At 61.3% G+C, this 19,129-nt stretch overlaps 7 protein-coding genes across 7 annotated transcripts; 3 read left to right on the top strand and 4 right to left on the bottom strand.

Moving 5' to 3' along the window:
• Nucleotides 1–73: 73 nt before the first annotated feature.
• Nucleotides 74–2,756, bottom strand: VTJ83DRAFT_2000 (uncharacterized protein; the record flags this gene model as incomplete). Its single annotated transcript, XM_071008223.1, has 5 exons — nt 74–344; nt 445–1,588; nt 1,664–2,338; nt 2,404–2,427; nt 2,624–2,756. The coding sequence occupies 5 exons, from the start codon at nt 2,754–2,756 to the stop codon at nt 74–76; spliced, it is 2,247 nt and encodes a 748-aa protein (XP_070868540.1).
• An 883-nt stretch (nt 2,757–3,639) lies between these two features.
• VTJ83DRAFT_2001 (60S ribosomal protein uL29) lies at nt 3,640–4,522 on the bottom strand (the record flags this gene model as incomplete). Its single annotated transcript, XM_071008224.1, has 4 exons — nt 3,640–3,648; nt 3,774–3,999; nt 4,164–4,303; nt 4,520–4,522. The coding sequence occupies 4 exons, from the start codon at nt 4,520–4,522 to the stop codon at nt 3,640–3,642; spliced, it is 378 nt and encodes a 125-aa protein (XP_070868541.1).
• Nucleotides 4,523–4,919: 397 nt separating this feature from the next.
• Nucleotides 4,920–6,039, top strand: VTJ83DRAFT_2002 (60S ribosomal protein eL6; the record flags this gene model as incomplete). The annotated part of the gene is made up of 3 exons (XM_071008225.1): nt 4,920–5,033; nt 5,440–5,775; nt 5,887–6,039. 3 exons carry the CDS (start codon nt 4,920–4,922, stop codon nt 6,037–6,039), a joined length of 603 nt encoding a protein of 200 aa, XP_070868542.1.
• Nucleotides 6,040–6,976: 937 nt separating this feature from the next.
• On the top strand, nt 6,977–7,933 carry VTJ83DRAFT_2003 (uncharacterized protein; the record flags this gene model as incomplete). The annotated part of the gene is made up of 3 exons (XM_071008226.1): nt 6,977–7,042; nt 7,160–7,273; nt 7,400–7,933. 3 exons carry the CDS (start codon nt 6,977–6,979, stop codon nt 7,931–7,933), a joined length of 714 nt encoding a protein of 237 aa, XP_070868543.1.
• A 423-nt stretch (nt 7,934–8,356) lies between these two features.
• On the bottom strand, nt 8,357–9,565 carry VTJ83DRAFT_2004 (uncharacterized protein; the record flags this gene model as incomplete). The annotated part of the gene is made up of 2 exons (XM_071008227.1): nt 8,357–9,032; nt 9,159–9,565. The coding sequence occupies 2 exons, from the start codon at nt 9,563–9,565 to the stop codon at nt 8,357–8,359; spliced, it is 1,083 nt and encodes a 360-aa protein (XP_070868544.1).
• A 902-nt stretch (nt 9,566–10,467) lies between these two features.
• VTJ83DRAFT_2005 (uncharacterized protein) lies at nt 10,468–12,155 on the top strand (the record flags this gene model as incomplete). Its single annotated transcript, XM_071008228.1, has 2 exons — nt 10,468–10,654; nt 10,753–12,155. The coding sequence occupies 2 exons, from the start codon at nt 10,468–10,470 to the stop codon at nt 12,153–12,155; spliced, it is 1,590 nt and encodes a 529-aa protein (XP_070868545.1).
• A 3,653-nt stretch (nt 12,156–15,808) lies between these two features.
• Nucleotides 15,809–16,606, bottom strand: VTJ83DRAFT_2006 (uncharacterized protein; the record flags this gene model as incomplete). The annotated part of the gene is made up of 2 exons (XM_071008229.1): nt 15,809–16,267; nt 16,334–16,606. 2 exons carry the CDS (start codon nt 16,604–16,606, stop codon nt 15,809–15,811), a joined length of 732 nt encoding a protein of 243 aa, XP_070868546.1.
• Between the last annotated feature and the right edge of the window lie 2,523 nt (nt 16,607–19,129).

A 19,129-nucleotide genomic window follows, 5' to 3' on the forward strand; every position in this document is an offset into this window, starting at 1 on the left:
ATCATCATCAGCAGCAGCAACAGCAGCAGCGGCAGCATCGGGCATCAACAACAACAACAACAACAACAACCCTTTACTCCACCCTGAGCACCCTCGGCCCCTTCTTCTTGGCAGGCTTCTTCTTCTTGACGCCCTTGTCAAACGCCACCGCCGACGCGTGGTCGCGGCCGAGGTTGTCCAGGTCCTTGACCTTGTAAATGCGAATGATCCAGTTCTCGCTGGTGAACGCCTCCTCGAGGTGGGTGAGCTGAGGGCCAACCTCCGGGAGGCGCACGCCACGCATGCGGTCCACGGCCTGGCCGGGCGGGAAGAGGTTCTGGTAGTTGTAGTAGGACGTCTTGTACCTAAATACCAGGGAGACGAGGGAAGCGCGTTAGCGTCTGGTTTCGGTTCGGAGGCACGCAACGAAGCAGGCGGACAAAGGAAAAAAAAAAAAAGACTCACATGACGCTGTTCTTCATGGTCTCGGTGGCGTCGCCGTCGACGCGGTACTCGCCGCGGGCCGTGAAGAAGTCGCGCTCCTTGACCTCGTCGGGCCAGATGCCCTCGGCGATGCGCACCATCCACAGGAACTTGTTGATGTCGTCGCCCGAGTAGCCGAGCAGGCCGCCAAACACCACCAGGACGTAATCCACCTCGTGCTGGCGCATGATGGGGTAGCTCCTCTCCTCGCTCGACGCCATGGCCTTGCCGACGGTCGCAATGTGCGTGTTGTTCCACGTGTTGTTGTCGACGAGGGTCGGGCGGTCGGCCATGCCGCCGATCTGGTAGCCGTAGTCCCACCACGACATGATCTTGGCGTCCTCGCGCGTGTTTTGGCGCAGCCACTGGTACGCCTCGCGGTAGTCGTCGATGATGTGCTGGCTGCCGTCGGGGAGCCGGCTGGCCAGGACGACCGAGGGGGACGAGTAGGCGTTGGACGTGACCCACGTGCAGTGCATGACGAACAGCAGCAGGTAGATGGCGAAGGAGCTGACGATGACGCTCTTGACCCAGCCGGCGTAGATGCCCACCAGCGGCTTGTTGGTCGACTTGAGGCCCGCCTTGCCGCCCTTCTTGCCGTCGGCGTCCTTGTCGGCCGCCGCGTCCGGATTCTCGGGCGACTTGGCGTTGAGATAGATGTCCAGCAGGTGCGACACGGCGATGGCGGCGGCCACGCACACCACCGGCGTCAGGGTCAGCATCAGGCGCACCATGACGCCGGCGAAGTAGCTGCCAAAGAGCGCGTAGACGACGATGAAGACGTGCTCGTCGGCCAGCTCCTGGAAGAGGAGGTACACGCCGACGGGGAAGAGCCACACCAGCATCTGCAGGTCAAAGAAGAAGGCGGGCCAGGCCGTCGGCTGGTGTTCCGAGACGGACGCGATGATGGGGATGTGGATCTTGGCGTAGCCGGTGTCCCAAAGCGAGTAGAAGCGGCCGCTCCACGGCGCGATGAAGCCCATGCTGGTGGCAACGACCAGGCCCAGCAAGCCCACGCCGAAGGCGGTGCCGGCGAACAGCCACAGGAAGGTCTGGAACTGGCGGCTGGGGATGGCCGAGCGGACGTAGTCGAGGAAAGCGAGCAGCTGGAGGAAGCCAAAGATGCCTTGTTCCGGCGTTAGCAACTCCAAAATCTTTTCCCATCCTTCTCGTCACGATCAAGAGGCCAGGTCCAACTCACCCAATGCGGGCATGTGCTCGCTCGTCTTGACGGGCAGGAAGCCCACGAAGGGGATCTGCATGCTCGCCAAGGTGCCCAGGGCGTACCAGGTGGTGTAGGCGACGTAGAGGCGGGTGCTGTAACGGCCCATGCAGATCAGGACGAAGGAGTGCAGGGGCAGGAGGCAGGTGATGAAGGCGTAGCCGCCCCACGAGGCCACCATGTAGCCGTAGAAGAGGGCGCACAGCGCACCCCAGAGCATGGAGCCCTGCTTGAGCGCCTTGATCCAGAGGTAAAAGGTGAAGACGAGCAGGAAGATGGCGATGGCCTCGTTGTCGTAGCTTCCGGCGACGGAGCGCGAGATGTAGCCGGGGGCGATGCCCATGAAGAGGGCCGCCAGGAGGCCGGCGGAGGGGGACGGGGTCATCTCATTGGTGAGGAGGTAGGCGGCGATGGCGGTGAGGCCCGAGAAGCCCGGGGCGAGGAGGACGCAGATGTTCCGGATATCGACGGGGATGGTGAGGGCGCGGAGGGCGTGGTAGATGACGCCGCTCGTCACCATGAGGCCGGGGTAGAGGGTGCCTCCGGTGACGCGGCCGAGCGGGTGCCATGTCCGGTCGTCAAACCAGTCCCAGAAGTTGTAGAAGCCGTTGGCCACGAGGTACTTGGTCGCACGGAAGTTGAACCAAGGGTCGACTGGTCCATTGTCAGCTCCTAGGCCGAATTGAAGGCGGGGGGACGGAGAGGGAGGGAAGTCGCACATTCATGGATGATGCTCTCGAAACCTGCAGCGTCAAAGACACAACCGTTAGCCACCGATCACTTGTTGAACAAAGAACCAAGTCGACGGGATTGAAGGTCCTAGGAGGGGAGGGGGAGGGGAGGGGTAGGTAGGGAGAGCCGTGGGAGCCGCGTGAGCTGCACCACCGTCCGGGCATGTCCAACAACCCCCCCCCCCCCCCCCCAAAACGGGCCACGTACGGATTACTGAGAACAAGCGACTGGAGATGGCAGCGCCGGCGATGAGGGCGAGGATGATGACGCGCAGCACGCTGCGAGTGCTCTCCCCCTTGCCGGCGCTGGCAAGAACCTGGAGGGGATCGGCGGCCGACATGGTGGCCTTGGAGGTGGGAAGTGTGGTGTTTGCCTCTCTCTCTCTCCGTTGAAGGTTCGAGGCTTTCGAGACCTTGGGAGTGGGTGGGTGGGCTTGGACGAAGCAGTAGGTCCCGTCGAGAGGACAGCTTGGAGCTGCAGCATGATGCTCCAGGGGTCCGGTCTTGGCGTCTTGGCTCTTGGCGGAAGGAAGACGGGACCCACTCTGTCTGGAGGGCGTTTCAAGAGAGTTCACCGCCCGGCAGAATTTTTGCAGCCCATGGAAGAGTATTACTGTGTAGACAGACAGGATCCTAACAGCCCGGGCAGAGAGAGAGAGGAAACGACATCACAGCAGCCGTCTTTACGAGACTCGATATGATGGCCAGCCACGGCCGGGTATGTCTTGCGGCGGGCTTGTCGTCCCTCTCACAGGAACGGGAATGAACGGGAACCTCCCCCCTTGGGACTACATGTCATGCGATCCATTGGCGACGGCGAACGGCCAGAGACAAGCAAGGCAGAAAACGTGTCGTCCTCAAAGACAATTGTATCATTTCGCGGGTATCTGCCAGAGTCCCAGACGGACGGACTGGAAGCGGCGCCGTCCCTGAGGACGGCCGACTCTCCCTCGGGAGCCACGGCAACCCAACGCAAGCACGGCGTCCCAGCAGTCATCATCATCGACGCGAATCGACCGGCTCGGCCGGGTCGAGCGGGCGGGTGGGTTCAGCGCATCGCTTTCATTCGTCTGGACCGAGAAATCATTGACCTCGTGTAACACCCCAAACCCTTTGAAAGCAGAATCCCTGGGAGGATGCAATTGTGTTGTTGCATGCCAAATGTTTTAATACCGCGCCGGAAGAGCCCCCTAGATACAACCGTCCCATTACCCCGAAACGCCTTTATGCAGCCTGAAGAGACGCCCATGTCAGCATACGCCTTCAAACCTCGGACGAGCACGGCGCGGCACGGCGGAACGGCGTCTCGCCGTCCCTTCCTCCCTCCCTCTGTCTCTCCGTCATCCGGTCCCTCATACCTTAACGGCAAACTTCCGCTGGGGGAAGTGCGTTTGGCGCTTCTTGGTCTTCTCCAGAACCCTCGAGGCGTCCTCCTTGGACAGGCGGCGGCGGATGGCGCGGGTCTGCTTGACGCGGAGGTCGAGAGGCAGGTACTTCTTGTTCTTGTAGAACAGGCGGAGAGCGGCCCTTTGCTTGGCGTTGATGACGGTGAGGACCCGGGCGATCGACTTGCGGATATCGTGGCTGTTCGCAAAACAAAAAAACACCCCATGTCAGCCATACGTTGGTTCTCTCTCTCTCTCTCTCTCTTCCATCTCCCTTTCCCTCAGCTTCCCCCCCCAAACACCTCGGTCGTCTCGTGGTGGGTAGGACCGCCGGCCCATCGCTCCGGGTTCGAATCGACGTACATCTTGTTGAGCTTGGTGCCCGAAGAGACGATCTTCTGGATGCGAAGCTGGCTCAGCTCCGTCTTGAGCTCGGCGAGCTGCTTGGCGAGCTCGTCCTTGTTCTTAGACCATAATTGGCCCGCCTTGACCTTTCCGGAAGACTTTGGACATGACGGTTAGCACACGAGTTCTCTCCTGGGGCGATTTCGAGATTTCGAGCCGAGCCGTGCTCGGTGGGCTGGGACCGTCGAGACACACGGGGCTCGGGAACCAAGAACAGGACGGGGTCGGGAGGGCGTGGCTTGTTCATGACGAAATGCCATGCAGAAATCCATGACGGCCCAAGGGCCGCCAAACGCACCACCGGGGGGACTCACCATTGTGACGGTGTCGGTGTCGAGTCAAATGGGGGCGATGGGCGACGATTCTGGTCCTCTTGACAGCGACGGGTCTTCGGTCGTTGGAAGGTGACAGCCTCTCCCTTTGGCTCGCGTCTCTAACAAAATCTGGGAGTGGTGTGGATGCGCAAAATGCCCCAGGGCGGAAAACCCTACCGCGGAAAGTGGCCCGTGCACGAACGGCTGCCGCAGGCCGGCAGCGCGGCGGCTGCCCCACAATGCCCAAACGGGTTTAGCTTGGGGTTTCCATCTTTTCGGCGTTGCGCACAACCAAGGCGGGCTCACTCCATTTCAAAATCTCGTAGAGCAGCATCAAGGCGTTGTCGACCGACCAACCGACATTTCTACTAACCCACCCCCAACAGCCAAAGCGCTCAAGATGTCGGCCGCTCCTACGACCAAGACCTTTGGCAAGTCGACCCGGACGGTCCCTCACCCGTCCGAGAAGGCTCAGAAATGGTACCCTGCTGAGGACGAGGCCCAGCCGCGCAAGGTACGTGCATGCCTCCATTCCCAGGGCTACATCTCGGTGTTGGCAGAGTCGACGAGGCGGCAATTGCACGAGCAATTCGACGGTCAGCCGATACGGGTCGGAATGGGGCGGCGGAGCACGCCCCAGAAGATGCGACATGAGAGCCGGGCAAGAAAGAGGAGGGATGCGGAACAACGGGCGGGGAGAGGGGTTGGGAGAGAGAAAGAGAGAGAGAGAGAGAGACAGAGAAGGATGATCTCGACGGCGAGATGGGAGGGGGGTGGGGAGGGGGGGAGGTCATGGGAAGAAGCGGCACGATCCGGGAGGAGGGCGACATGGAGTTGCTGCCGAGTCGTTATCGAGCCACCACCGAGCCGCCCGCCGCCGTGCAGAGCAACCGTTTTCTAACATGATGCCATGTGAACAGGTCCGCAAGGCGATCCGCCCCTGGGCTCCTCGCAGCTCCCTCCAGCCCGGCACCGTCCTCATCCTGCTCGCCGGCCGGTTCCGCGGCAAGCGCGTCATTCTCCTCAAGACCCTCGACCAGGGCGTCCTGCTCGTTACCGGCCCCTTCAAGATCAACGGCGTCCCTCTCCGCCGCGTCAACGCCCGCTACGTCATCGCCACTTCGCTCAAGGTCGACCTGACGGGCGTCGACCAGGCCAAGATTGAGGAGGTGTCCCAGCCCAAGTACTTCACCGCAGAGAAGGCCAAGGAGAAGGCCAGCGAGGAGGCTTTCTTCAAGCAGGGAGAGAAGCCCCAGGTACGAAGCCTCCCCCCCCCCCCCCCCCAACCCACCGTCTCGTTCCGAAGGGAGCGAGATGGGGCGCGGAAGACATCAAAGGAGGAGCAAGCCAGCTGACCATGTGCACAGAAGAAGGAGGTCTCGAGCACCCGGGCGGCTGACCAGAAGGCCATCGACAAGGCGCTCATTGCGAACATCAAGAAGGTCGACCTGCTTGCCAGCTACCTCGCCACCTCTTTCAGCCTCCGCAAGGGCGACAAGCCGCACCTGATGAAGTGGTAGAGGAAGGGGGCGGGGAGCGCAGGAAAAGGCAAATGGGCGTGATGGGTTGGCGAGGGGGGTTTACGGTTACGGCTTGGCCAATTGCATTTGGACGTTTGACGGTTCTCGGTCCATTACGGCGTCTGTAATGAGGGTTTACAGTCATCAAGATCCCCCAACATGGTCGGGCTTCACAAAGGATCGGAGCCACGGAACCAACAATCATCAGGCTTTCCGTGGGCGACTGGTGATTGCGTCCCTGGGCAACGGTTCCATGAAATGCCCCCGGCTGGGACACGGGATAGAGGGCCGAGGCACGACCATGCCAGCCTGGTTCCGGTGGCAAAGCGAACCATCGGTGATAACGGGCAAACAAACATGAAGCAGGCATCAACATCGTGACCGTTTTTTCTTCCCTTCTCCCCTTGGACCTTGGCAGAGCAGGAGCGATGCGAAAGGTGATGGCGTACAAGATGGAAAACCGCCACCAGGCTCTCAGGCCCGAAGTGTACTGTCTGAAGTCGTGTGTACGCAGTACTAGTACACACAAGAAATGGTTGCCAGTGTGACAATGAGTAAGAAGAGAATGGTGGCCGTACCGGAATGCCGAACTGCTGTGTCTTTCCGGCTGACAACCCCTAACCCTGACCTCTGTGTGTGTGTGCGTGTGTGTGTGTGTGTGTGTGTATATTCAGCACACCGTACTAACTACGTACTCAGTACACAGTATGTGACGTTGCTTGTTTCAAAGAGGGTCCCGGCCTGGAACGGCACAGCCTGGTGGGGCCGCAACACCTCTCAGGTCAGGTCTCTTGGGGACGGGCCTAACCCCAGAACGGCCGTCTCCTACGTAAGTAAACGTAACCCCAGATCACGCAGCAGCAGAGCTCGCCCACTCTCCCGATCGGATGCTGCCATCTTCAGATCCGTTTCTTCGCCGCTCGTTATCACAGAAAACATGGCGACAACGCCGAGTCAGGGCTGGGCCCAGCTGAGACAGCAAGCTCGGTCGTTGGAATCCCAGGTGAGAAGGAATCCCACGGGGAACCAAGAAGCTTCGTCCCTCGAAGAGAGAGAGAGAGAGAGAGACCGAAACAAAAGTTGCTGACACCAAACGCCAATCCCATGCGACGATACACAGACCGAGACATCGCTCCAGACATACTCGCAGTTCGCGACGCAGACCGCCATCCCGCCGAAGCCGACGGAAGATGAGAAGAAGGCGGAAGCCAGAGTCCAGGAGCTGCTCGACAAGGCAAGCTAGCCCCTCCCCCTCCCCTCCCCCTTTTCCCACACCCGCTCTCCCTTGACAGGCCCGCTCGCGACGGGGACAAAGAGAGCATGATGAGCTAACCCGCGGCGCGCTCCCCCCCCCCAACAGCGCGAAACCGTCATCGCCCAGCTCGGCCGCCTCCTCGACTCGGAGGCGACGCTCACGTCGTCGGCGCTCAAGCAAAACAACCTGGCCCTGCTCCGCGATAAGCTCGCCGACCACCGGCGCGACCTGGCCCGGCTGCGCGCCAACCTCCGCGAGGCCCGCGACCGCGCCAACCTCCTCGGCAGCGTGCGCGACGACATCTCGGCGTACCACCGCGCCAACAGCGGCAGCCCCCAGGGCGGCGGCCTCGCGGGCGACGCGGCCGAGGCGGACTACATGCTCGGGGAGCGGGCGCGGCTGGACCGCAGCCACGACGTGGCCGACAGCGTGCTGAGCCAGGCGTACGCGGTGCAGGACAGCTTCGCGAGGCAGCGCGAGGCGCTCGCGAGCATCAACCGGCGCATCACGAGGGCGGCGGGCCAGGTGCCGGGCATCAACGCCCTGATCGGCAGGATCTCGTCCAAGAAGAGGAGGGACGGCGTCATCATGGGCGGCTTCATTGCGTTTTGCTTTTTGATGTTTTGGTTCTTCATGTGAGAGAGCCGACCCGGCGAGCCCAAGGGGTATTCCTAAGGGGGCGGGGCAAAGAGGAGGCGGTGATTCGCACAACAGGAGGTCGAGACGCAAGCGTGTGCCTTTTCTCTCTCTCTCTCTCTCTCTCTCTCTCTATCTGGTTTGTATTGGGACTTGTATTTGTTTGTTCTAGCACAGCATGGCTTGGGCGAGCGGCGTTAGGGCGTCGAGGGGATTTGTTTTCTTTTTTTTTTTCTTTTCTGCCAAGGGAAGGGGGGGATTAGAAACCGCCAGGCAGGAGTCGAACCCGATCCTTTGTCTACACGTTCCCCGTCCCGTGCCTATCGTTACAACGCTTTGTTCTGCAAAAAGGGGGGTATCACAGTCGTCTAGAGAATCCCACACCTGCCGTCCCTTTCTCTCTCTCTCTCTTACTCACTCACTCAGTCACTCCTTGGCGTCCTTTTTCTTGGCCATCAGCAACGTCTTGCGCGTGTAGTGCTCTCCGACCCCCTCCGCGTCCATCTCGCTCAGGATCCTCTGCAGGCCCTTGACCAGGCCCTCTCTCTCCCCGGGATCGGCCGGCCCGCTCCCCGCCCACCGGATCCGGCACTCGTGGTCCACCAGGTACGTGTACCCCACCTTGCGGTTCAGCACGCCGATCGACTCGCGTATCTCCTCGGTGATGCCCTTCCTCACGAGGAAGTAGCGGTGCCAGTTCTCCTGGCCGACCCGCCGGCGCAGCGACCCGGAAAACAGCCGCACCAGCCACGCCTTGAGCATGTCCTCCTCGACGTTCACCTTGACGAGCTGGGCCCGGCCCTGGTTTGCTTGCAGGATCTCGTGCAGCGCGGGGTTCTGCTCCGGGGAGGTGAAGGTGTTGGCCTGGTTCTCGGCCCAGAGGCCGCTGAAGATGGACACCACCGAGGCGCGGCCTTGGAGGAGCGGGGTCGTGTCGGCGGCCTTGCCGGCGCTGCCGCGCACGAGCGTCCGCCCGTGCAGGTTGGGGAAGAAGAGCGAGACGTCGGCGCGGAACGGGCGCGGCGGGGCGAGGAAGGTCTTGCCTTCGTGGAACTGAAGGTTGGCCCAGTCGCGGAAGTAGGGGCGGGAGATTTGGGATTTCCTGTGGAAGAGGGAACGTTCCGGTTAGCTGCGGGAGGGGGGGGGGGATGGGTTGCCAAGGGATGGCGCATGGGGAGGTGAAGGTAGCTCGCGAGGGTGGCAAGAGGGGGGAGGAGGCTCTGCTTACAGGTATTGCCGCCTCTGGAGGTGCTTCTCGTAGTTGGTAAAGTCGGCGTGGCGCTGGCGGAGGGAACGCTGGTCGATGCCCGTGTTCTCGCCGGCGTTGGGCGGGAAGTTCATGCCAATGGGCCGGGCCAGAGGGGTCGGCGTGAACTCGGTCAGCTTCTTGCCGTAGCCGCGCGGGGCGTGGGCGAGGGGCCCATCTTCGGGGTCGGTGCCGAGCCCGGGGACGGCCGAGGGAGTCGCGGGCTTTTCCTTGTCGGGGCTCGGGCTTGATGCCGGAGGAGGAGGAGGAGGAGGAGGAGTCTTGCTGTTGTCGGCCAGGCGGCGGTACGATGTGCTAAAGGACCGCCATTGGCACAAGAGACAAGCGGCGGTCCGGGTGCCCGTCCCGAGGCCCCGTTGAGCGAGCATGGTGGGTGAATTGGGTGGGGGAGCGTGGTTCAAGACGCGTCTCTTTCTCTTGTCTCGAACACACTCGCGCAACTCTCTATGATGGTGTCGCCGTACCCAATGGACGGGGCCGGTCCGAGAAATTTCCTGCTTGGCGTGCGTGGTCGGCGTTGGAGGTGCTGGAGGTGCCCCACCTTCCCGTCAATGGGTCCCGTCCATCCGTTGCGGCGGGCGTTTACTGCGTACTGCGTAGTGTACACAGTACTTCCTCCTCCTCCTCCAACCCCAACCCGGGCCCCAACCCCCAACCCCCCCACCTAACTCAAAGCTCAGGTACCCCACTGCCCTGCCCCACCATCCGAGTCCCGAGTACTGCGTACACCTACCTTGGTCCGTACTGTATAAAGTAGGTAACTAGTAGTATACATACGCAGTAGTACACAGTAGGCGTTAGCAGCCGGAGCCCCGGGGCGCACGCTTGGGGGGGGGGGGGGTTTGGGGGGGTTCCCCACTGGGGTGTTTCGCCCAACCACCCAGGGAACTAAGGTACCTTAGTTACCTATGGACCTACCACCGACCGACCGGCTGGTCACGGGACAGCCGCCTCCCCCCCGGTCGGGACGACCTGAGAGGCCTATCGCTGGGCTCGGCTATCCACGGTGTTGGTCCCGTGCCTTGACCTTTCGGCTTCCAACGTCATGGTGCATTGCCGTAAGCCGCAACAAGCCATCGAGTTAAGCCATTGTTGGCGCTGGATCGCCTCGTCTCGGTCTTGTTTGCCTTTCTTCTTGCTGCCCCTGCCCGCGCGGGGATCGATTGAAGGCTGCCATGTGTCTTTTCTTTGCTGCTCCTCTTTGCTGTCGGTAGTCTTCGCCGTTGCATCTTGATCCTTTCAGCCTCTATCGTCTTGTTTTTTTGCACACATGTTTTGGAGCCACGGTTCCCGCGCGGTGCGCCAGCAATGGCGGGTTTGCAAGACCCTGACCCGGCGCGTCGCCGGCGCCTCCCTCGACCCCCTCTCCCCCCTCTCGCCGTCCATGGCTCGGGCATTCCATGCGGCGAGACCGTTATTGGCGGTGAAGCCGGTGCTGCTGGCTGACATTGGCGAGGGTACGTACGTGTGCCGTGTCCGCCTGGCGGATGGGTTTACCAAGAACAAGAGAGACAAGCTGGCTGGCTGGCTGGCTGATGCTGACCCTTTCTGCCAGGTATCGTCGAGTGCGAGATCATCCAATGGTTCGTCGAGCCCGGGGCGCGCGTCGAGGAGTTCTCCCCGCTGTGCGAGGTCCAGAGCGACAAGGCCTCGGTCGAAATTACCAGCCGTTTCGCCGGCGTCGTCAAGAAGCTGTACTACGAAGCCGGGGAATTGGCCAAGGTCGGCAAGCCGTTTGTCGACATTGACATTGAGGGTGACGCCAATCAGCAAGACACAACAACAACAGCAGCAGCAGCACCTCCTCCTAATCCGCCGCCGGTAGTGGCGGCCAGCCCCTCGGCTGAGGGCACCGCCCCGACGCCGACGGCTTCCCTGACAGAGAGCGAGGCGGCGGCAGCGGCGGCGGCACAGAGCGAACCCGCGGGCCGGCCCAAGGGCAAGCATGCGACGCTCGCGACGCCGGCGGTGCGGCATCTCTGCAAGACGCTGAACGTGGACATTTCCGAGGTGGAAGGCACAGGCAAGGACGGACGCGTCCTCAAGGAGGACATTCAACGATTCGTCGCCCAGAGAGACGCCCGGGCAGAGCCCGCCGCGCAGCCCGAGGCGCCTACGCCGCGGCCCGCGGCAGGCGGGTTCGGCTCCCCCGAATCCGCTCTCGCCTCCGGGCCGCCGCAGGAAACGCGGGTCCCGCTCACGCGCACCCAAGAAATGATGTTCAAGACCATGACGCGGTCTCTCGCCATCCCTCACTTCCTCTACGCCGACGAGGTCGACTTCACCTCCCTCGTCCAGCTGCGCTCCCGCCTCAACAAGGTCCTGGCCGCCTCCGGCGCGGGCAGCGCCGAGGCTTCGGCCGCCGAGGTCGCCAAGCTCTCGTACCTCCCCTTCATCATCAAGGCCGTCTCCATGGCCCTGTACAAGTACCCGATCCTCAACGCCCGCGTCGATGTCGACGGCAGCGGCAGCGGCAGCGGCAGCGGCAGCGGCAAGCCCTCCCTCATCTACCGCAGCCACCACAACATCGGCGTGGCCGTCGACACGCCGCAGGGCCTGCTCGTGCCCGTCATCAAGAACGTCGGGGCGCGCAACATCCTCTCCATCGCCGCCGAGCTTGCCCGGCTGCAGTCCCTCGCCCGCGCCGGCCGGCTGACGCCCGACGACATGTCCGGGGGCACCATCACGGTCAGCAACATCGGCAGCATCGGCGGCACGTACCTGTCGCCCGTCGTGGTCGAGCGCGAGGTGGCCATCCTCGGGGTGGGGCGCATGCGCGACGTGCCCGCCTTCTCGGACGTGCCCGGCGAGGAGGACAAGGTGGTCCGGAAGCAGGTGTGCAACTTTAGCTGGAGCGCCGATCACAGGGTCGTGGACGGGGCGACGCTCGCGAGGGCGGCGCAGGTGGTGAGGACCATCGTGGAGGAGCCCGACGTCATGGTGATGCATCTGCGGTAAACAAGGGGGAGGGCCAGGCAGGACGCGGTTGGGTTGTGGGGGAGGGGGGAGCGGTTGGACCGGTTGGGATGATGGTGGGAGAACGTGTTGGGGTGAAGGTGGGGGTTGCACGGCTTGTTTTGCTTTTATAGAGGGGGGGGGGTGGGAGGGGTGGGAGCATGTAGAGGAGGAAGGGTGTATGCATGCATGTGCTCTGTCAAGAAGGCGGGAGGGGAAAGCATCTGGTTCGCAGGACCGGGAGTTGGGCTAGGCAAGGCGAGAGACGGCGTGAGCAATATCCACCCCCAGGCGGGCCGGGAGGCTCTGCCGCTGGCCCGACCTACGTACGCAGTTCTGTCGAAAGCATGGAGCATCTGGCGCCTTGGGTTGCAACCGGGAGTTGGAGGAGGGAAATGCCACAAGCATGCGGTGGCCGTCAGCATACATAGCATGGCTTCTGTTGGGTTACTCGTCTGGGCAAAGCTAAATACATAACATTGTCACACCTGGATCGTTGCCTAACTAGGGAGCCCGAAGTTCCCCCCTCCCCCCTCCCCTTTCCTTCGGCCGACAGCGACGTTGCGGTGGTGATGCGGTGCCAGATGGTGTGGGTCGGTCCGAGTAGGGTTCAATCAGCGACGTCCGTGTCAGACGGAGCAGGATGGTTCTGGTCGGTCGGGTCGGTCGGGTCGGTCGGATCAGTGGCTTGAGGCTCATTGAATGGATGTCACATGCCACCCAGCACACATTCCAGGAGACACGTAGACGCAACAGAGCAGGGAACGCTGTTGGTACCAAGCTGCCCTACTGATTGTAGTCTTGGACTTGGACTTCTTCTCGGGCTGGACTTTGGTGTCGAGGAATCTGAGCGGCCGGCCGACCTGGGTTCATCATCTTCACCCCCCCCCCCCCCCCTTACCCTCATCTCCCTCTTGCTCCCTCAAGATGTGTATTATATGTGCGTAAGGCATGTCCACCGCTTTGATGCTACGCTTTCTGTGGCCAACCTCAGGTACCATTGGCTTTGCACTACCTAACTATGTAGTAGGGTATGGATGGGGTTGGGCTGTCTTCCTAGTACAAGTGATGGTGGCACAGCTTCTCACGTGGTACTTGTCGTCAGCATCCTTGTCTGGGGAAACATGCCCAGAGCTGCTCCTCAGGCTTCCATTGCGCTTGTCAGGCCCGTGGGTCATTTGCCAGCAACCTAGGTAGATACCCCCGACCTACCGTTACTACCTACAAGTACAATGCCTATTACATGTCCCACCCCTGCTCTCCACCTCTTTGCCGTAGGTCTTTTTGTGCGCTGTGGGGAGGGAGGGAGGGGGGGGGCGCGGGAGCACGGGTTGAATGGTCTACCTCCATACGTACCTTATGGAGACACCATTTGCAACTCTGAACGACGGGACCTAAGGTAGAGTAGCATCTATCTCGGTCAGGCAGCGTCAACAAGCGGAGACCCGAGACACACAAGACCTACCTAGGTACCTATGTAGATGCCTAGGCAGGTACCTACCCACCCTACCCACCCTACCCACCTGCCCACCTACCCACCGCGCGCCTCTATTTCCGCTCCCCCCCCCCCATGCCGAGCCGAGCAGTCATAGGTAATTAATTAACGGCGCAAAACCGGGCGTGAACATGACAAACTCCCATCTGCTGCCGTGCTGTGCAAACGCAAAAAGGCTCGTCGGCCGGTAAGGAGTCCACGAGCATGGAGGTAATATACGAGCCGCGTCTCGACCTCTCACCGCCAACACGAGCTCTTGAGTGGCAAAACCGCGCGGGCATAGTTTGTTTTTTTTTATTTTTTTTTATTTTTTCATCCTTGTGTTGTCTTTATTTTCTTTTTTTGTTTCAAGTGCATAGTTCCCTTGCTCCGAGCGTCACATTGACGGAAACCCAAGCGGCTAACCAGCCGGGGCGTGCCTAAGCTATGTTCTACCAGAAGGCTGGTGGCCGGGCGGGTGAGCAGGTGGGTGACGGGGTTATGTCCAGTGCATGCTGCATGGCCATGGCACGCAGAGGGATGGCACGCAGAGGGGGGCAAAACGGGAGTGAGCGTTGGGCAGGAAGATGCACCGCGCAAAGGTGGGAAGCATGCCCAATGAAGATGGGCCGTGGGAGCTGAAGCATCATGGCTATGGGCACAATGGAGTGTGCGCTGCGTACCTTGGGTAGGAGCGTGCCCCGGAGTCTGTAACACGACGACCCGCGCCCCCCCCCCCCCCCCGCGGCCCTCATTTTTTTTATTTCTTCCCCCCGCTCACATAATTTGATTTTCCTCTGAAGGAGGCATTGGTGGATCGGCGAGCCTGCAGAGCGTATGGAGTCCTGGCCTCCTGGAGGAGAATCATGGAAGAAAGGAGAAATCCGCGCGGCAGGCTAAATACGGAATCCCCTGGCGACGGGTGGAGGGCGACGGGGTGGACGGACAAAGGACGGGCGGGCAGGATGGGGTCTTCGGATGCCGGCCAAGGGGGTGAAATGTTTGGTGTGTCGGATCGCGGGGGAGGGGCTGAAGGGGGGGGGGGGGGGCTGCCGATATGCAAACCGACGGATGGAGCATCTAGGTAGGTAGCCATGTAACTATGTACGTACCTATGGTGTATGCGACTAGGTTCTGCGCATGTAGTGGGTGTCGGTGGACTCGGCAGTCCGTGTGTCTTGGGGTCTCGCTCTCGGCTCATCCTCCTCCGCATTCTCGCTTGCGCGAAAGATGCCGATCGAAGCGCCCCAGTCGGTTGGAAGGTTTTAACGCTCCATGGGCCCGGGGGGTTGTGTTCTCTCCATCCATCCTCCATCCGGTGGCAAGCCATGTTCAACGTACTATTACGTTTGTTTGCTCGGTCGCCGGCCGCATCTCGTGAACTCTGGCCTGTGATGATGATGATGATGATGATGTGCCTCGCCCACGACGGCTCGTCCCGCTCCCAGAACCCTGGTTTGCTACGGTGATTGTACCAAGGTCGACCGACGTAAGGATTGCGACTTATGTGCGTCTTGCCGCCGGGAAGAGTGCCGAAGAGATCCAAAAAGCCCCTGATTGTATTTGACCAGCCTCGCTCGCCTGGGTCACGTAGCCGCCGACGGAGCAATTTATGATAATATCATGGTGCAAGCGAGCGAGTGACGGACTCGGACGGACAAGGTGTCACATTGAATGAGCTCTCTTGTGTTTTATTTTTTTCTGTGTTCACTTGTGCGCACCCCCTCCCCCCCGAAAAAAAACCTCCTGTTCTTCGCCTATCCATTTCCCGAAACCCGAAACTCAACGACCTAGCTATTGTGTGTATCGTATGTGTCCAGTGATCATTAGATCCCCCCTTCCGTGTTAACGCCTGTAGCCAAATCCACGTAGCTCTCCAACCCATTCCAGTGATGCAATTCCAACGAAGCCCCTCGCGGCGGCGTGTTTGGTCGTCAAAACCCCCGGCAAGAAAAGAAAAGAAAAAACAAAACACACAAGGCTATTGTAGCCGAAACCCAAGGCGAAAAAGCCCTCGCTCAACTCCGGTGTGATCCCCATGCAACAGCAACGAAAAAAAGAACATCATGACAACGCCATATTACCCAACACCCGTCGCTTCCCACAACGTCAACCCTCTCTCAAACAACCCCAACAACCCTCATCAACAACCCACCCCACCCCCTTGCGTTGCCGCCTGCCATCATGGCTGCGGCGAGTCCTCGCGGTCCTCGTCGGCGCCGATGGTCCTGAGGACCTGAGACAGGGCATCGCGCTTGACCTCTTCCACCGACCTCGTCACGTCGATGGTGATGACGTCCACCTCGTCCGGCTTGGGCCTCTCGAGGGCCTCGAACTGGCTGTGCACCATGTTGGCGCCCATGTAGTGGTTCTGGCGCATGCCGACGCGCTTGACGAGCACCTCCTCCGGGGCGTCGAGGTAGATGAAGTGTAGGTCCAGGTTGGGGAAGAAGTAGGGCGCCACGCGGATCACGTCGCGGTACTTGCGCTTCAGGGCCGAGCACGTGAGGACCACGCCGGGGCTGCCCGTGGCGAGGGCCGAGATGGAGGCCTCGCGGAGAGCCGTCAGCCAGTCCCACCGGTCGGCGTCGGTCAGGGGGATGCCGGCGGACATCTTTTCGATGTTGGACTTGGGGTGGTACTTGAGGGCGGCAGGTTAGCATACGAGTGACAAGGGGGGGGGGGGAGGGGGCAGAGAGAAACTCACCTCATCACCCTCGATGTAGGTGAACTGGAGCGAGTCGGAGAGGTGCTTGGCGATGGTGCTCTTCCCGCAGCCCGCCGGGCCCGTGACGAGCCAGATGTGCTGCATCTTGGGGTGTTGGGGCGGCGCTGAGGCGTCCGCGGCCGAGCCGATGCCGTTGGTCATGACGCCGTTGGAGAAGGCCGATGACGGAAGCCGGGAAGCCGGGGTTCGGCCAGGCGACGGAGGGGGCCTTTGCCCGTTGACCGTCTGGACCGAGGCATTATACGAGAGCATCGTGACGGATGTTGAGCACAAAGGGCGGAAGGCCACGTCGGGACGCAGAGGAAGGTGGGATGTGCGAGTGTCGCTGGCTGTGCTCGCCGAGGCGCAAGGGAAGGTTGAGCTGGCCAGAGGGAGGTGGTACGGTGCGACGATGGTGGCTATGCTTGCAAGGACCGCTAGGGCATGTCGCGTCCAACAAAAAGGATGGCGGCGGCTTCTTGTTTGGCGGGCTCCGTCCTGGTTGTGTGTCTTTGTGACGTGGTAGGTACCAGGTACCTAGGCAGGTAGGCAGGTAGTAGGCAGGTAGGTTGTTTGTGTCGACGAGGATCTGACACGACAATACCAAGACGGGTGAGGGCGGGGAGGTTGATAGTGTTCCGCAAGCAACCAAGGCAAACAACGCCCGGTATGAGTCAACAAAGAACAATCGTAAGAGAGACTCCTAATCCAAACTTCCAACCCGCAAGGCAAACGCAAGGACCGGGAGAGCGAAAGCCGACGACAAAACCAGTCAACAAAGCTCTGATGGAGCTGACAGATGGAGCCGGTGGCGGGACCGGTGGGTGATTTATAGTGACTTGCTGCTGAAAACCCGCGGGTCCGGCAGAGCGATGACCTAACGGTTTCCCACCCCTCCACCCCCCTCTCCCCGAGAGAAGTAGCAAGGCCCAGGCCGCTTCCCGTGGCATGCTTAGGGGGTGCCTGGGGCTAACCTTTGCTTCCTTGTTCACCATCAATTTACTATACATTCTGGGGGAGAGGGGGGGGGGTGTATAGGTTTGCATCCATGGGCATTGCACTCCCATTGGGAGTGCGTGGCATCGCCGGAGGGGGGGGGGGGTGTCGGGTAGCATGTGCTCTCCAGAAGAGGCTGGGAGCCTTGTGTGTGCGCTTGTACAGTACCCGACCTGCGGCTGCAGCAGCAGCAGAAGAAGAGGATGATGATGATGACGAGACCCCAGCGAAATGGGAGGGTGGACAGGCCCTGAACATGCCGCTCGCAGCTTCACCGGGCGAACCGCTTGCTGCCGTCAAAACGATGAACGGCAGCGCTGTTTCGCGGGGTGAATCTCAGAAGCCCCCAAGGTGCAGAAGCGTGCGACTCCCATTGGTCGCCGGCCAGGTTAGGAAACAGTCAAGGTCGGTTGAGAGCTGTGAGTGGTGGAATTGTCAGGCCTGGCAGGGAGGGCGTGTGCAGTGGCGAAGGGGGGAGGGGAGGAGAGGGGGGGGGGGGGGGGGGGGTGTGGACCGTCAGCTAAGGTTCCTCGAGCGCGCGCTCTCTCCACCAGGCTCATCCGCCATGGAAAGTGGGGGAAAGCATTTTCCTGGCACCGGCGCGGGATGCATCCATTTCGTGGATGTTCCGCTGCGCCAAAGTCGCCTTTTTACATGATGCTGACGCGGGCTGGCTCTCAAGCTCATTCCATTCTCTGGTCGCAAGCCCCCAACAACCAAAACAGCCCCCAATTGGTCCTCACCTGAGCATTGCCCGCCGCTCCGAAGGCCGTCTGACCGAGCAGCGTGCACACGACATGGACATGTTTGCCAGAGGACAAAACGTTCGTCCCAGGACAGCACCCGCATTGCCCGCCCTGTCGGTCGGTTTGGTCGAAACAAAAGTGAAAGCATACGGGGGTCCAGAACACATGCCCGAGTCCGCTCTAGCGCTGGCGGGGGGGCCTAGCCTAGTCAGGGCTGGCCAACCTTCCGGGAAGCGTGGGGGGCACACGCGCTGCTGGGACCGAGAGAGAGAGGGTTCCATCCTGGGGTCCGATGTTGGGGGATGGCCGGCAACTGGCGGGGAGGGCTGAGGGAAAAAAAAAACCAGCCAGCAGCTGATCGTTGTCCCTGTCTCCCTCGACAACGACGACAACAATAACACAACGGAGCAGGCATCTCCAATGTGCAATTCCCATCAAGTCCCCCAGCTCCGCGGAGGCTGTGTTAGCCTCCCCGCCCCGTCGGTCCCAACCAGAGGCGCTAACGTACCAGCGAGACTGTGGAACGTTAGCTGAGGCAGTGTCTCAAAGTTCCAAGATGCACAAAGACCGTAGAGACAGGGCGCGTTCCGGCTCAGAACGCAAAGTCGATCGACGGACCGCTGAACGGATCCGAGGGAGTCCTCGTGACATGTCCGGATTTGGTGGCGCCCCGCCGAGCAGTCCACCCAGCCCAGGCCCAAGCCCGAGAAATTGGTTGATGTGGGGTCTCTCCACATCCCGGGGCAGGTTCCGGGCGCGCCGGGGGGGGGGGGGGGGGAATTCAAACACTACTACTACTGTGTACACACAGACACACCACGCTCTCGCAAAATGAACAAACACCCTTTGCTGAACCGTTCCCGGGGTGCCTTCTGGCCCCTTCGACCGCTGGCGTCGCTCACGAGGACACCTCGCTGCCATGACTTTTTCTTCTTCTTCTTCTCCTCCTATCTTCACCCTGACTCTGCTCACCGCCCTTCGAGCCGCAACAAGGCTGACGGGGGGGGTTGGCAGCCAGAAAGGGCCACGCCGCCCGTCCAGCGAACGACCGACC

The sequence above is a fragment of the Remersonia thermophila genome, chromosome 2 (assembly GCF_042764415.1).
Source record: "Remersonia thermophila strain ATCC 22073 chromosome 2, whole genome shotgun sequence".
Taxonomy (NCBI): domain Eukaryota; kingdom Fungi; phylum Ascomycota; class Sordariomycetes; order Sordariales; family Chaetomiaceae; genus Remersonia; species Remersonia thermophila.